Source organism: Argentina silus, assembly GCF_951799395.1.
Source record: "Argentina silus genome assembly, chromosome: 20".
NCBI classification, from domain to species: Eukaryota; Metazoa; Chordata; class Actinopteri; order Argentiniformes; family Argentinidae; genus Argentina; species Argentina silus.
The window spans coordinates 15,930,137-15,946,804 of record NC_139674.1 but is presented as its reverse complement, the minus strand read 5'-3'; the positions used below and the strand labels follow the sequence as shown (position 1 = coordinate 15,946,804).

The 16,668-nt window shown below is 42.9% G+C and overlaps 2 protein-coding genes across 2 annotated transcripts; one reads left to right on the top strand and one right to left on the bottom strand.

Moving 5' to 3' along the window:
• The first annotated feature begins 2,430 nt into the window (after nt 1–2,430).
• Nucleotides 2,431–6,203, top strand: LOC310820600 (interferon-induced protein 44-like). Its single transcript, XM_083692315.1, has 6 exons — nt 2,431–2,450; nt 3,641–3,845; nt 4,488–4,631; nt 5,056–5,116; nt 5,728–5,828; nt 5,936–6,203. The coding sequence occupies exons 1-6, from the start codon at nt 2,440–2,442 to the stop codon at nt 6,110–6,112; spliced, it is 699 nt and encodes a 232-aa protein (XP_083548441.1). The 5' UTR covers nt 2,431–2,439; the 3' UTR covers nt 6,113–6,203.
• Nucleotides 6,204–7,172: 969 nt separating this feature from the next.
• On the bottom strand, nt 7,173–15,211 carry cmasa (cytidine monophosphate N-acetylneuraminic acid synthetase a). Its single transcript, XM_083692424.1, has 8 exons — nt 14,742–15,211; nt 14,054–14,196; nt 13,251–13,406; nt 11,796–11,929; nt 10,835–10,929; nt 10,357–10,528; nt 8,676–8,841; nt 7,173–8,248 (listed from the first exon to the last, which is right to left on the bottom strand). Exons 1-8 carry the CDS (start codon nt 14,978–14,980, stop codon nt 8,034–8,036), a joined length of 1,320 nt encoding a protein of 439 aa, XP_083548550.1. The 5' UTR covers nt 14,981–15,211; the 3' UTR covers nt 7,173–8,033.
• Between the last annotated feature and the right edge of the window lie 1,457 nt (nt 15,212–16,668).

Genomic DNA, 16,668 nt, shown 5'->3' with positions numbered 1-16,668 from the left:
GACCAGTAACAGACCAGTAACAGACAGACCAGTAACAGACAGACCAGTAACAGACCAGTAAGACCGACCAGTAACAGACAGACCTGTAACAGACAAAAACAGACTGACCAGTAACAGACTGACCTGTAACAGACTCACAAGTAACAGACTGACAAGTAACAGACTGACCAGTAACAGACTGAATTCGAACAGACAGACCAGTAACAGACTGACCTGTAACAGACAGACCAGTAACAGACAGACTAGTAACAGACTGACCAGTAACAGACAGACCTGTAACTGATCTGTAACAGACTGACCAGTAACAGACCAATAACTGACTGACTTCGAACAGACAGACCAGTAACAGACCAATAACAGACTGACTTCGAACAGACAGACCAGTAACAGACAGACCAGTAACAGACAAGTAACAGACTGACCAGTAACAAACTGACCAGCAACAGACTGACCAGTAACAAACTGACCAGTAACAGACAGAAACAGACTGACCAGTAACAGACCAGCAACAGACTGACCAGCAACAGACCAATAACTGACTGACTTCGAACAGACAGACCAGTAACAGACAGACCAGTAACAGACTGACCAGTAACAGACAGACCAGTAACAGACAGACCAGTAACAGACAGACCAGTAACAGACAAGTAACAGACAGACCAGTAACAGACAAGTAACAGACTGACCAGTAACAGACAGACCAGTAACAGACAGACCTGTAACAGACAGACCAGTAACAGACAGACCAGTAACAGAATGACCTGTAACAGACAGACCAGTAACAGACAGACCAGTAACAGACTGACCTGTAACAGACAGACCAGTAACAGACAGACCAGTAACAGACTGACCTGTAACAGTGTGGCTACGCAAGACTAGCTGCACTAGTATGCAGCATTTTCACATTCACAATGTGTATCTGTGGTGGTTGAAAGCTATACATGTATAATCTGTGTGTTGGAAATACACCATTGGTGCCTTTCTGTTTGACTACTGAATGGTTTACAATTTAGTGATTTAATTTGTGATTTAGTTCGTCAATACTTTATTTTTTCCCCTCCCATTGGCCGTATTAGGACTAACATCTCCTTGGTGCTCTTTATAACAGAGAGACAGAGAAACTAAAAGGGACTTTAGAGCAAGTTATTGAAAGTAATAAGTCTTAAGTACTAAGTCCACCTCATCCTGTAAACAGCCCCATTTACAAGAAATGGTTGCAGTACTGTATTGAGACCAGGAGGCTTGCCTCCACAGTATATAAGGCCTCATACTGTTTCCCTACTTGAAGCTCATGTTCAGCAACAGCACCAACAAGGTAAGTCTCCGATGCCTTTCTGAAACCATTAGTCTGACTTCTACCAACTCTTGTATACTGCATACAGTAAAAAAAATGATCTAATCCAGAAACATGTCAAATGATAAGAGCTGCAAATCATGACATTTTAAAATGTATAGTACACTTGAGAAGTGACAATAATTAAACAAAAGCAATTGTTTTGAATTCTTCCATTTCAGAGATACACAGTAAATGTGTTGTTTTACAGTTAGGGTAAATATTTAGTGACAGTATTTGCTTTTGACAAAGTTATAAAGCCAGTTATTTGGTTAGCCTTATTGCAGGTGAAAAGTTTGAAAAAAAAAATAGATTATTTCTTGACAAATACTGCAGAAGTGGAATACATTCTGTTTGAATGCACATATACTGTATGTTTGTTTGTTTATCCAATCAGGAGTTATTCACTGTCTTTATTTACTGCATTTTTACAGAAATGGAAAGTCAAGGCAAATTGCTGACCAGTAACAGACTGACCAGTAACAGACCAGTAACAGACCAGCAACAGACTGACCAGCAACAGACTGACCAGTAACAGACTGACCAGTAACAGACTGACCAGTTCAGTACATCAAGTGCTTTGCGCTTCTTGGTCAGTTTTGCAAACCAGCATCGGCAACAACTCTCTGCAACATAGTCCTACCTGGTTGGTCAAGACGATGCACATAACATCAAGCAACCATTCTACAGACCAGTAACAGACCAGTAACAGACCAGTAACAGACAGATCAGTAACAGACCATTAACAGACAGACTTAGTGTAGTATTCCCTTAAAGTTATGTCACATGAAAGTATAAACCATCATTTAATGGATCTATTGTACACATTTGATTCCTTCAGAAAAATAGCTCTCATTGAAGAACTCACACCTGACACATTTATGTGGGATTACTGTTACAGCTGCTACATAACATATTTACTCCTTTTTACTTCTCAAGTCATGGGCAGTTCACAGTCAACAGTAGCAGCATCACCAAGTAAGAGACAACATTTGTGTGTACATCATGTGACATTCTGTACGGTATTTGGGTGCCAGGGAGGCAAAATCTAGCATGTTAATATATTCCTTGTGTCTCATACAGAATTTGTCGAAGAATGGAGACCTATGGATTGGAGGTAAGTACTGTTGTAAGTAGTGACTGACAAAGATGGTGAGGGCAAATAGTTCACATTCTGTTTGAGTTACTACAGTACTGTAGTATGTATATATATATATATGTAGTACTGTAGTATGTATATATATATATATGTAGTACTGTATGTGATATTCATATTTATTTGAACTTCATTACAAAAATGAATGACCTTGTCAAGCTAAATACCTTTCTCATGGCAGAAGCACATTCCCTTCACAAGACAACTCAAGGGGGAAACCAAGGCCTTTAATTAATTTAAAGCCACAATCTGTGAATGGTGTAATGGCAAATTAGCTGACCCACCACATAGACTACACAAAAAAACATTTTGCTTTCGAAAAAATAAGCACACAGAATAATTTATCTACGTGACGTTTAGAAGCTTAGTTTTATGTGGCATTGTAGTGTTTGGTGGTTTCAGCAGCACACCACTGGGACAGATGCATACTGCACAGATATACTTATATATACTTATATATACTTACACAGATATACACAGATATACTTATATATACTTATATATACTTACACAGATATACACAGATATACTTATACTATACTGCACTACTGTACTGCACTACTAGACTGCTCATATACTGCACTACCTGTATATACTGCTCACACTGCACTTTCTGCTTTTTTTGCACTTCTGGTTAAACTGCATTTCGTTGTCTCTGTACTTGTACTCTGCACAATGACAATAAAGTTGAATCTAATCTAATCTAATCTAATCTTAACACGTTGATTTCCTTATAATTTCTCAATGAAAATAAACTTTTGAGGGCATTCACATTGCTAAACGGTCTCTTTGTTGCTTTTACTAAAGCATAGAGCAGCATATAGCAGCATATAGTAGCATATAGCAGCATATAGTAGCATATAGCAGCATATAGCAGCATATAGCAGCATATAGTAGCCTATAGCAGCATATAGCAGCATATAGTAGCATATAGCAGCATATAGCAGCATATAGCAGCATATAGTAGCCTATAGCAGCATATAGTAGCCTATAGCAGCATATAGCAGCATATAGTAGCCTATGGTGCATGGTATTACTAGGTCCCAGGGTTTTTCCTTGTCAGGTCACATGGTCAGGAAAAACAGGACACTAGGTATAACATGTTTTCCATTATGTGCGGAAGTAGAGTGACTTTTCATTGCATCTGACAGCAAAGAGACCAGAAAGCAGAAGGAAAAGGACCTGAGACACTTTGACCTGAATGATCCGGACGTGGGTCATCTCAGAATCCTGCTACTTGGACCAATTGGTGCTGGGAAGTCCAGCTTCATCAACTCCCTCAATAATGTCTTCCAAGGGCGTGTAACATCTAATGCCTTGGTAGCCAGTCATGCAGGGACAAGCTTCACCAGGAAAGTGAGTAGTTATGAATTTGAAATACCATCACTAATTCAATGAGCATGAACAAATGTCAAAGGATGAGACACACAGTACCAGTCAAAGGTTTGGACACACCTTGCCAAGAGTGTGCAAAGCTGTCATCAAAGCAAAAGGTGGCTACTTTGAAGAATCTAAAATATAAAACATATTCTGGTTTGTTTAACACTTTTTTGTTTACTACATAATTCCATATGTGTTCCTTCAGAGTTCCGATGTCTTCAATATTAATCTACAATGTAGAAAATAATAAAAAATAAAGAAAAACCATTGAATGAGAAGGTGTGTCCAAACTTTTGACTGGTACTGTAGCTCTGGCACACAATGGCATACCGTAGTTTGATATGCAGTTCATGGGCACAGCTGGCAGAAATATAACAGTCAACATTCACTAAAACAGTGTGCCCCGCTAGCCTAAAGGTCTGGCACATATCCCATACCCTCACCCTGTAGGTTGTGGGTTCAAGACCCAGCCTTCCTCTTCTACTCTGCCCATCCTGTCTGTATCCCTCTCTCATTTCCAACTATCTAAGTCAATGTATACAAATACAGAGAGATAATATGGACAAATATCCCCTAAAACAATACAGCCTAATCCAAGTTTTGCTTTTTTCATTTTAGTACAAAACATTTTACATAAAAGACGGAGTTTCACGTTTGCCCTTTGTATTCAATGATGTCATGGGTCTGGAGCCAAAGAACATAGGTGTGGACATCAAGGACATCATCAGTGCTGTAAACGGTCACATACCAGAGGGCTATGAGGTAAAACAGATCACACATAAGAGAACACAAAGACTTGGTGAGATAAGAACATTTAAGTCCTGCTCTCAATTCACCAACAGAGAACAATTCTTTCTAAGTGCCTAGTTGAATAACAAATGCAGTATTCTCATCTGACACATGTACAGTCTCATCTGACACATGTACAGTCTCATCTGACACATGTACAGTCTCATCTGTCTGACACATGTACAGTCTCATCTGACACATGTACAGTCTCATCTGACACATGTACAGTCTCATCTGTCTGACACATGTACAGTCTCATCTGACACATGTACAGTCTCATCTGACACATGTACAGTCTCATCTGACACATGTACAGTCTCATCTGTCTGACACATGTACAGTCTCATCTGACACATGTACAGTCTCATCTGACACATGATCTCTTTTTCTGGCCCAGTTCATTCCAAAATACCCGTTAACAGGTGGTGACCCAAGGTACAACAAGGAGCCCAAGTTAGGTGACAAAGCTCATTGTCTGGTGACTGTTGTCCCAGCAAACACATTCTCCCAGATGGATAATACAGTCTTCAAGCAAATGATGGAAGTCAGGGCGGCTGTAAGTACACTGGGTAAGTGAGCATTTCTATCCTCATCTCACTGATACTTATACTTAACTACTCGCCGTAGTTAACAACCTGTGAATCATTTTTTGTTTCTTTTACCAATTAATTGTAATTTACTTCTACTTGATTGCACATACCCATAATGATTTATATCATCTTTCAGTACATATTTTTGCAAATTTTCATACTCATTACTAAACAAAAAAACTATTTCGCGGCATGTTGTGTTTTGCATGCAAACAGTACTTACTAACTTTTACAGAAAATGGCCAACAACTTCTCCATAAGACTCTGACAAACCAGGTCAATAGTGGATATAAACAACTGCAGCAGATGACTTGATGTGTACATTTTATAGATTGGTTGACCCACTGTGTACAGTACCAGGCAGCGTTGACCCACTGTGTACAATACCAAGCAGCGTTTTGCTGTAGATCACTCTAATCTACACTATGACACTATGGTTCTGTGTTACCCATGTTCTCCCCTCCATTCAATCTCTACAGATATCCCTCAGGTTGTTGTCCTGACCTTCCCAGACGAGGCTTGTGAGCTGGTGAACAGAAATCTGAAAGATATCTACTGGAGCAAGGAAATTAAAAAGAAGGTATGTCTTGTTTTACAGTAAATATACAATATCGCTGGTTACAAATGTTACAGTAGTCTTTGTTGTAACGTGAGGCTGATCCAGTCTTTGACTCCTGTGTCTGTCAGATGGAAATGTGCAAAAATGAGCTGGGCCTCCCAATGAACTGCATCCTGCCGGTGAAGAACTACAGTGAGGAGATTGAGCCGGATAATGACATGGACGTGCTGATAATGAGTGCCATGTCCCAGATTGTGCACTTTGCCAATGATTACCTTTGGACGCTCAAAAACGCTGAGCAATGAGTGTCATCATTCCTACAAAATGGAGTGATACGCAGATAGTGGACCAATAGTAAAATTCATGTATTTCATAATATTGTGATATTGTGGTCCCATTGATTTGACTGCTATCTTCAAGATTCAAGATTCAAGATTCTTTATTTGTCACATGCATACAAGTATGCAGTGAAATGCAAAAGTGACAGTGCCACAGAGGAGTGCAACAATAAATTTAAAATAAATGGAATATAAACAGCAATGTAAGCAATGTACACAATGGAATGACTATATACAATGGAATGACTATATACAATGGAATGACTATATACAATGGCATTGACAGGTTGTCACAGTCATGGCCAGTCCGTTTCTGGGTGAGGCCGAGGTAGGGCGAGGCAGGTCGGGTAGGAGAGGGGGAGGTGAAGGATGAAGAGGAGAGGAGGAGAGAGGAGAGGGGGAGGAGAGGGATGAAGAGGAGAGGAGAGAGGAGAGGAATGTGAGATGTCAGGCGATGGGGGGCAGAGACAAGGGAGAGGTAAGAGGTAATGTGTAAATGTTCATGTAATTCACGCACCCTTATCTTACTAACTTATTTCATGTGACGGAGACGCACCAGTAGGGACATTCCTTATGTAACCAAGAGTTAACAAGATAATAAACTCATAAAACTCACTGGTACTTTACATACTCACCATGAGCTGGTGTTGGACAGGTTGTTTCGTTCGGGTCGACACTTACTGGGATGATATCAGCCCCGTCGTTCCGCCATAGTTCAATACAAGGAGCTAGGCTGCCCTCAGGTGGTGAAAAGTGTACGTGCATGTCTCTGAACAGAATCACACTGGTACGTGTGTCTCATAAGTATTTCCTCGCATCCTTCTCAAAATGCTTTGGAGGATCCGCAGTGTGTTTCTGACACACACACACACACACACACACACACACACACACACACACACACTTTAGTGAAGGAAGCGAGGATAGGGCATAAGGAATCTAATGGACTTGATTCTCCCTTGCTCTGTTACGATGCTGACACAACATGACAGGATTCACACCTGCCCAAAATAATGAAGACGGTTGGTGAGAATATTACATTTCTTCATTTATTTTTTAAATTAAATAAATCAATTGTGTTGTAATAGTGTGTGTATTTATATATTATTGTAAACTGTGTGTATGCTGGGCTCCCTGGTAAAAGAGACCTTGGTCTCAATGGAACTCCCAGCTAAAATAAAGATTAAATAAAAATAAAATAAAAACTACTACATTCAAAAACCCAAATCAAGGTCAGAAATTAAAATGTAATGACAAAGACAAATCAAAACTTCAAGAAAATAAAAGGCTTCCTTTGTCCATCATTTAAACAAATAAGACACATTAAAACAAGGTACCGGGTGTATTTGACCAAACAAAACAAAAATAAAATGTCAGTTTGACAACAAGTAAAAACAGATACTTCTTTAGCCTGTGATAAGTGCATAAAAGTGAATGAATGCTTCCTTCTCAACCCCACCAGAACAATTACACATCTGTCAAGAGTTTGTCTTTGGCTTTAGTGTTCAGAAGGAACCACCACCACCAGTGAACCACCACCACCAGTGAACCACCACCACCAGTGAACCACCACCACCACCAGTGAACCACCACCACCACCAGTGAACCACCACCACCACCAGTGAACCACCACCACCACCAGTGAACCACCACCACCAGTACAGAACACATTTATTCCAGTTCAGACCATTTCTACACCTGTTTAGTTTAGAATATTTGAAATTAGAACGAATCTCTAAGTTCACAATTCAACTCTCTAATTTTAGAATGTACCGTGTCTCTTCCAATCTAGAACTAGAATGCATCGATTTGGAAGTTCAGAATAGTTCTCTGTGACATCAGAATGCATTTGTGTCAGTAGGGAACTAGAATGCACCCCTCTGTGACATTAGAATGCATCTCTGTTGATGCGGTCTTGTTCCATCTGGGCCTTGGCCTTCTTCTTCAGGAGCAGGATGTGTTCAGCAAACTCCCTGACAGCCCCCCGGCCCCCTGCACAGTGGCACGAGTATTTGGCAGCGTTGAGCGCCACCACTGGGGCGTCTCTGGGTACTGCGCTCAGCCCAGCCAGGTTCAGACAGTCCACGTCAAGCGCATCGTTACCTGGGAGAGAGAGAGAGAGAGAGAGATGGAGAGAGAGAGAGAGAGAGAGAGAGAAGGAGAGAGAGAGAGAGAGAGAGAGATGTCAGGGTTGTGTTGTTGTCACAAAAGACACAGTCTGTTGTTTACATTTACATTTGACATTTAGCAGGCGCCTTTATCCAAAGCGACTTACAACAAATACATTTATTTAAGTAAGTGAATCATCTATCCAACAGTCATAAGACACAGTAATCAATGCTCACACCAGGGGCCATTGTTTCATCAGCTATTAGATTTACATAGAGACCACTTGATGAAGTGAACTCGGTACACGTCCGTAACCGTCTGAAGTTCTACTGAGCAATAAATGTGGTTCTACTATTAACCCGTCCTCTATTCTTCATTGTTTTATTTCCAATTCTTCAAGTCCATGTGGCGTCTCTCTTACCCATATAGGCCACCTCCTTCCAGACCAGCCCCCGGTCCTCCATCATCCCCTCCACGTCCCCCTGCAGCTCCGGGCCCAGCTGCCTGGCCTTGCAGCCTGTTCTCTGAGACAGCTTCTCCCCCAGGGCCTTGGTGATGGGGTCCTCGCTGGACCAGATCAGAACCACCTGGAGGAAAAGACACACAAGACAGGAACGTTGAAAATAATTTCCCTTTCTTTTTAATTTATATTTTTCTTGTTTAGTTTTCTGTTTTCTTGGCCCTCCAGTGTTGTTGACGCATCTTCATTGTGATGGTTTCATACTAATAAAACCCCCCAAAAAACAACTAAAAAAACATTTTCCTTTATTTGTCTTGTTCAGTTTTCTGTTCTTGGGCCTCCAGTCATCTTCATTATGATGGTTTTATAATGAACAAACAAATATTTTCCTTTATTTTTCTTGTGTTTAATTTCATGTTTATTCATCCCTGTTCACCCTTGGCCCTCCAGTGTTGTTAATACATATTCATCATGGTGGTTTTATGCTAATGAGAAATAAAACAATTCTTGGTGTTGTTTTTTTTTTAGACATAGTATGTTTGGAAAGCGAAGGCTGTAACATCCCAGTTACATTGTTGTTATTGACAGTCAGAGGAAACTGTTCTTTATGTATTTTCAGGGCGGAGCCTTGATGGAGCGATCGACCTGACAGTTCTAAAAACATCACCAACCGACATCCTGCTCTGGATGGACACTCACCAGGACACACCGATACATGGAAATAAAGTACCTCGTAGATAAAATATAGTTGGGGTATATTTGGGGGGTGACTGGGCAAAAAAAGTCTCGGCTACTGTTCAATCAATGCCAGTGAGGACGGTGCGTCCTGTTGGGTGTGGTGGATGTGCAACCATGCCAGTGAGGACGGTGCGTCCTGTTGGGTGTGGTGGATGTGCAACCATGCCAGTGAGGACGGTGCGTCCTGTTGGGTGTGGTGGATGTGCAACCATGCCAGTTTAATCAATATCTATTTGTATTGCTCCTGACGCCAGCCACAGGAATGCAGGTGTCCAGGTTGTACAGGTGAGGTGTTGATGCTACTAGTTCATTGTTAGTGTTGAGTCCACATCTCTGCTACGCCTCGTTCAAGTTGAGGACGTTTTGAGGACAGAACTCAATCAAAACTTTGTCTGCCTAACGGCAGCTAGGTGGAATTGGAACAGAAGCAGGTGAGACTGGTGGAGGTAGAAATCGGAGAACAGCCCCATGGTAATGCATGGAACAGAATGAGGAATGGTATCGTGTTTGATACGGAATGAATAGTATCATTTCTTAGCTTTTGTTTTATTTAATGAAAACAGGCTACTTTAATTTAAAAAGAGAATTTATAGATTTATAGATCTAAAAATGTCCCGTGGTATTTTATTATTCATCCGGGTCAATTGTCCGCCTTCTTTGAGTTCTCTGTTTGAGAACTGTTTCAGTTGGGGTATATACACTGTCTGGTCATGCGCCTCCTTGTTTTCCATATTTGGGAGTTCACAACATGAACAACGAGATGGAATAGGTCCCTGTGTTCCCCTCACCTCCACTCCCTCTCTCTGCAGCATGCGTATGCCCATGGTGTCCCTGTGTTCCCCTCACCTCCACTCCCTCTCTCTGCAGCATGCGTATGCCCATGGTGTCCCTGTGTTCCCCTCACCTCCACTCCCTCTCTCTGCAGCATGCGTATGCCCATGGTGTCCCTGGTGTTCACAGACACCATCTCCTCCCCAGAGACGGAGATGAGCACCTGGCCGTCCGTCAAACAACCTGACACGTGACACAACAGCAGCCTCACCACCTCTGGCTTGTCCTTGCCAAAATAACCAAACCTGGGGAGAGAGGGGGGGAGAGAGAGAGGGAGAGAGAGAGAGAGGGGGGGAGAGAGAGAGAGAGGGAGGGGGAGAGAGAGAGGGAGAGGGAGAGAGAAAAATATTAGTATACAGACGTATTTGTCTTACACAACATCAAGATTCACATTCATGAGTGAGCAGGAGTTGTGTTCAATCTGGCCCTTCAGAGGAGGGAGGGAGAGAGGAAGAGGGAGAGGGAGGGGGAGAGGGAGAGGGAGGGGGAGAGAGAGAGAGAGGAAGTGATGAGTGAACTCAGTGTCTCTTTCCTGCTTCACTGTAGCGTACCTCAACACCCTCTGCTCCGCCACGGGCCAGTCGATGTCCACATCAATGTCCACACTGTACTCAGGCAGCATCTCGTAGTAGGCCACCTTGCCCCCCTGGGGAGGGAGGGGGAGAGAGAGAGAGAGACACACACACACAGTCAATGGGGCATTTCAATAGCTACTGTGAAGTGTTAAATGTTCACACCTTCAGGCTTCCCCCCCGAGTCAAGACGCAGGCATCCATCCATTTATTTACATCATTTATATGCACAGTGCTTTAGATAGCGCTGAGGTGAAAATGCAGATTTGAAATGTAAATGCTAAATGCTAGTGCCTCCGGGCTATTGTCAGTGTTTAGCATACAAAACAAAGGCAAACAGAAGAGAGGCTAGGTGAGGCTAGGTGAGGCTAGGTGAGGCTAGGTGAGGCTAGGTGAGGCGGCTATATCCCTCAGGGTGTGTCTTCAGTGTCCATTCAACACACACATCCTTTGGGTTAAGGTGGTGATTTCACAGCTTATTGAACAGTTGTTGAAATCTCTGCACTCAAACCTGAGGAGTCTTGAACCAATAAACCTTCAAATTAGCTACCATTACTGGTCCATGCTAAAAACCCAAAAATATTATTGTTTCTATCAATTATCTATTCATTTAATAAGAGTTTTCTCGAACGAACACAATTAAGGAAACTTTGCTTCTTGAGTGAAGAGATAATTGTAAGAACTCTTCTTCATAATTGAAGGAAACTTTCACTCATTCTAGGAGTGCCAGGGGTGACTTTATTCACCAAAAATGCATAAATGATGATGCTTCATTTTGTAGCCAATGACAGTGTTGTTGCTAGGTAGATACCACATAAAACACTTGGAACACTCTAGGAGGTGTGTGTTCCGGAATTCTTTGGCAGTTGGTGAGTTAAGCCTCGGTTTTAAGTGTTGACCAGTGATGCCAGTCTGCAGGTTTCCCAGGCGCCCCGGCTACCTGGATGAGTCCCTTCTCGATCAGGTCTCTGGTGGCGAAGTAGAAGGATCCGTTCTCACACAGCTCCCCGTTCCAGTCCTGCCTTCTGGGCCTGCTGGTCGGGTCCAGGTTCAGCGCCTTGGTAGGCACACCAGCTGGGGGAGGAGGAGGAGGGGGGAGGAAGGGGGGGGAGAACACAGTCAATTTGGCATGCTGCCTCAAACCAGGGGAGGCAGAAATCGGTGGACGGGTTCATTGTAATGCATGGAATGGTGGTGAAAGGGCCCACGAGTTATTGACCTGATGATGGTAGTACTAGTCCTCTGAGGGTTAGAGAGGTCAAGTGAAAAAAAAAAAACTTCACAAAAACACTCCCGACAATGACAGGCCATGTTCTGCTGGGGGCGCTAGAACATGGATAGAACATGCTACATACAGGCACAACACTTGGATGACAATAACAAATAACTTATTACATTTATAAAGCGCTTTTCATTCTCAGAGAATAATCTATTAGTGTTCCTACACTGTACATAGTTACACAACATAGTTTTAAACACTGATAGTTTATGAGGGGTAGTTTTAAACATTGATGGTATGAGGTGATCGGATGTTACGTGCCTCAAGACCTTGTGGAAGTCAATATGGCATGTTGCCACACACACACACGCACACGCACACGCACACAGTTTCAATAAAGGCATAGCTGCTTTGTAGTCATAGAACAGTGGAAACGGAGGATGTCCTCAGGGAGGATTTCCAGGTACATTGTTCAGGTGTAGACCTTCAGGTGTAGACCTGGTGAAAGTGACAGGCGGCTGCATCACAAGGACAGGTGGCCCCAGCCCTCAGGGTACAGCAGTCCTGCTACTCTGCCTCTCTAATCTAGACCCGAGGAACCAGGTGTGTGTTCACTGTGTGTGTAGTTACCTACAGGAGAGACACAGGAGCCCCTGGTGGCTGGAGGGGATTTTCCCTGTTCTAGGTCAGAGATCGTTGTCATTAGCATTATACGACTGGCACAACAGATTAATCCCCAGGGCCGTTACCAAGTTAGACAAGACTGCCTTTTCACAGTGTGCACCAGGGGCATGGAATAGTCTGCAAGGTATGCTTCACCTAGATGTACTAGTGCCCCTAAATTAATTTAAAACTCTGCTGCAAAACTCTATTCAGGAGGAGTGTAAATGTTTTCTGTAGGCCGGATCATGTTCTTGTGCTGATTGCATCAGCACAAGTTTTGATGTTTTGAAGTTGATGTTTTCATGTTATATTGACTACTGCTGCTTTCTTGGCCAGGTCTCCCTCGCAAAAGAGACTTTGTGTCATAGTAGACTTTTCCTGGTTAAATAAAAAGGTAAAAAAACTATAATACAAAAAAATAATAACTGAATTAAATGATAGAAAATACCTGCACACCCGTAATAGTGATTGACTGATAACTAACTGAAATAAAACACGATTTGTTTGGTTTACCTCCTTTCTTGACCTCCTGCCAGCGGAAGTGATGTCGGCGGACCACGGCGAAGACAGACTGGAAGTCCTGATGGGTGATCATCTCCAGGGCCTGCTTCAGGTGGTGGGGGTGCAGGCAGGGGGACGTGGCCTGGATGTTACAGATCACATCAATGTCTGGAGGAGGGGAACAAGAGACAGAGTAAGGACACATACACACACACACACACACACACACACACATTGTTGTAATACAGAATAAGAGCATTCCCAAAGATGAGTTTTTGATATCACACACACACACACACACACACACACACAATTGTAATACAGAATAAGAGCATTCCCAAAGCTGAGTTTTTGATATCACACACACACACACTTTTGTAATACAGAATAAGAGCATTCCCAAAGATGAGTTTTTGATATCACATTGCCTCAGCTCACTTCCGTGCCAGTGGGTTGGTGTGTGTATGGGTACATCTGTGATGTGGGTAAACCTGTTGTTCAACATATTTCCAGAAAGCAAACACATGACCATAAACAATAGTTGTGGGCGTGGTTTCTGATGCCAAGGCAGGTCACACGGTTGCTAGGAGCAGCGTGCCAACAGGTAAGAATCCGGTTAACACACCAACTGCCAAAGAATTCCGGAACACTCACCACCTGGAGTGTTCCAAGTGTTCTATGTGGTATCTAACCCAGCAACAACACTTTGATTGGCTATAAAATGAAGCATCACCATTGACTCATTGTTGGCAGTAAATGAGTTAACCGATAAGAGCCGTCAGCGTCAGCGTCACCTGCGTAGCAGTGACCTTTACCTGGGTTGAGTCTGGCAAACTCCTGGATGGTCTCTATGGAGCTGGACGAATCTTTGGACACCGCTGCGCTCCTGCGATGCACTTTGGCCCCCCACACCTTCGCCACCTTCTCAATCTCGTCATGGTCCGTGGACACCCACACGCTGGGGAGGGGGGGTGGGGGCAGGGAAGGAGAGGGTCAACTTGTTATAACATATGTTACTACTATAATCTTTAGCAGACACGTTTATCCAAAGTGACTCACAGGGCAGTATGCATGAGGGGAGGCTGGTGGAGGTAGAAATCAGAGGACAGGCTCATTGTAACGCATGGAATGCCCGCGCATTTGATACCATTCCTCGCATTACACTGAGCCCTTCCCCTGATCCCTACCTCCACTGGTGTGCATACATCTTTACATTTTGGGGTTATCTTTTTAAAACAACAAACAGTTAATCATTGAGAGGATATTGGATATGCATATATATCCAAATATATTGGATTGTCAGCCATCATACATTTATCTTATTCCATTAACCCCAATATCATCCTTAACTGACCAATAGCGAGCATCATAACAAGACCCTAGTGGTGAATCAGTGTACTTTGCACACAATCCTTGATAAACTGAAATCATATCGGGCATAGTCCAGCAACTGTACACTGGGCTGTATTACATTGAATTAAACCATTAACAAACGCAGTTTACCTGTCAAACATCTCGGAGTCCACGGCGGCTCTCAACACCCATCCAATGAGCGGGACCCCGGCTAGCATTTTGATATTCTTCAGGGGGATACCTTTGCTTCCCCCTCTTGCAAGGATCAAGGCGGCCGTGTGTTTCTTTTCGCCGCGGCCATCCTTGGTTTGTTTCGACGAGGCGATCGCACCATCGCAGAGATCTTCGATGCCGGGTAGCGTCCGTTTCCTTGCGGCGCCTGCGGCCATTATAGAGGTTCAGGGGCCGGGATGGGCGGAGGGGACGTGGCCGGGTAGTTGTCCCGAACAACGGGAAAGATAGCAGGCTGCTACTATGAGCGACCAGAACAGGCGACTAGGCTAGTTTGATAGCAAGCTCTTGACTTCCTAACTTGCGGCATGCAAATAGCTATCCCGTGTTCAAATTCCAATTAGAGAAATATTTGTATCAAATTTCGTTACAGCTCCCAATACGACACCAGGAAGAATGCACAGTATACCGTATTGACTGACGTCAATGCGCATACAAATATCATAATATAAAATATCATAATATATCGAAGTACAGCATGAGTATTTCTCCAATAACGAAATTCGGGTTTTATCATATCATATGATAAGATATACATATTAATGAATAAAACACTAACTTAAACAATTATCAAAATTGAAAAAGACCCAGGCGGCAGTACTTACGGTAAATATGGCAAATCCCCCATCTTTCTAGCGGCTCGTCTTTGGTTGATCAAAGACAGTACAAGTATGTTTCTTATCTTTTTACAAAGTAACAAGACGTGACACATTGTTCCACAAATAAACATCGACATGCCAAACAAGATGATCAATAAAAAATAGATAATACCCCCCCCCCTCCAGTTCGAGAACGGGCGAACGGTTTACAAGGTTGCAATTCCATTAATAAATTGGATATTCAAGTCCAAAGCTATGCAATACACGTTTCAACAACTCTATAAAACACACTAAACACTGGTGTTCGTGTCAGTAACGTAAAAGTCAGCAGAGGTTATAGTCTCTCCTCCGTACTTTCTATTGTCATTTATTTCCACAAGTAAATCAGTCTCCTTAGAGACCGTCAAAAATTGCCAGTGCCGACTATATTTCAAGTCGTCACGGCGGGGTATTGGGTAAAGTTTTCAACTAGCAATAATCGCGCCTCGGATAAACCTCATAGGCTACGATACTGCCACTGCGCAAAGCTGCCGGACACAGAGAGAGCTGGGTATACCACCCTGGAACATAACATTCACAGTCACGGTTCCAAATACCGTCCCAACACAATGTTGTCCTCAACTGAATGTTGTTGGAAACAACTATGGCCAGGTTGCGTTTGAATTCATTTTAGAAAGCGTAGTGTGTATTATAGTTGAATAAAACATTAACATTTAAGATATTGCAATGCATGACGGGATGTGAAACATACCATTGACATGTAAATGTTGGACTCACCGATCTGCATGCGGCGGTGCCCGGCTGAAAGCAGGGACGCACCCTCGGAGCTGAAGCCCATCGCGATGTGGAGATCGACCCGGCAGGGGCAATGCGGAAGCGCTTCCGCCACTCTCTTGATGCTCCAGGGCGAAAGACGTGTGGGAGCGAGAATCAACATTATGTAGGAAATATCACAACGTTTTATTCTTATTCGGCCACTGCCTTGAACTGTGCAAACTTGACACTGCAAATGAACACAGACCCTGACACATCGTCACATGCGGACAACTCAAATGAATTGTTTGCTAGAAAGGCAGGCTATTGTGCAGGATAGGAAAAATAGCCTACTCGTACACATTGTCATAACATTTCCAATAGCAAATGTCACTATTCAGTCTCCACATTTGAGGTTCCATTTGCGTGTTCAACAAACTACAACAGCTGCAACCTAAATACAAAGTATCCATACGCGTTCTAAAATGTAACCA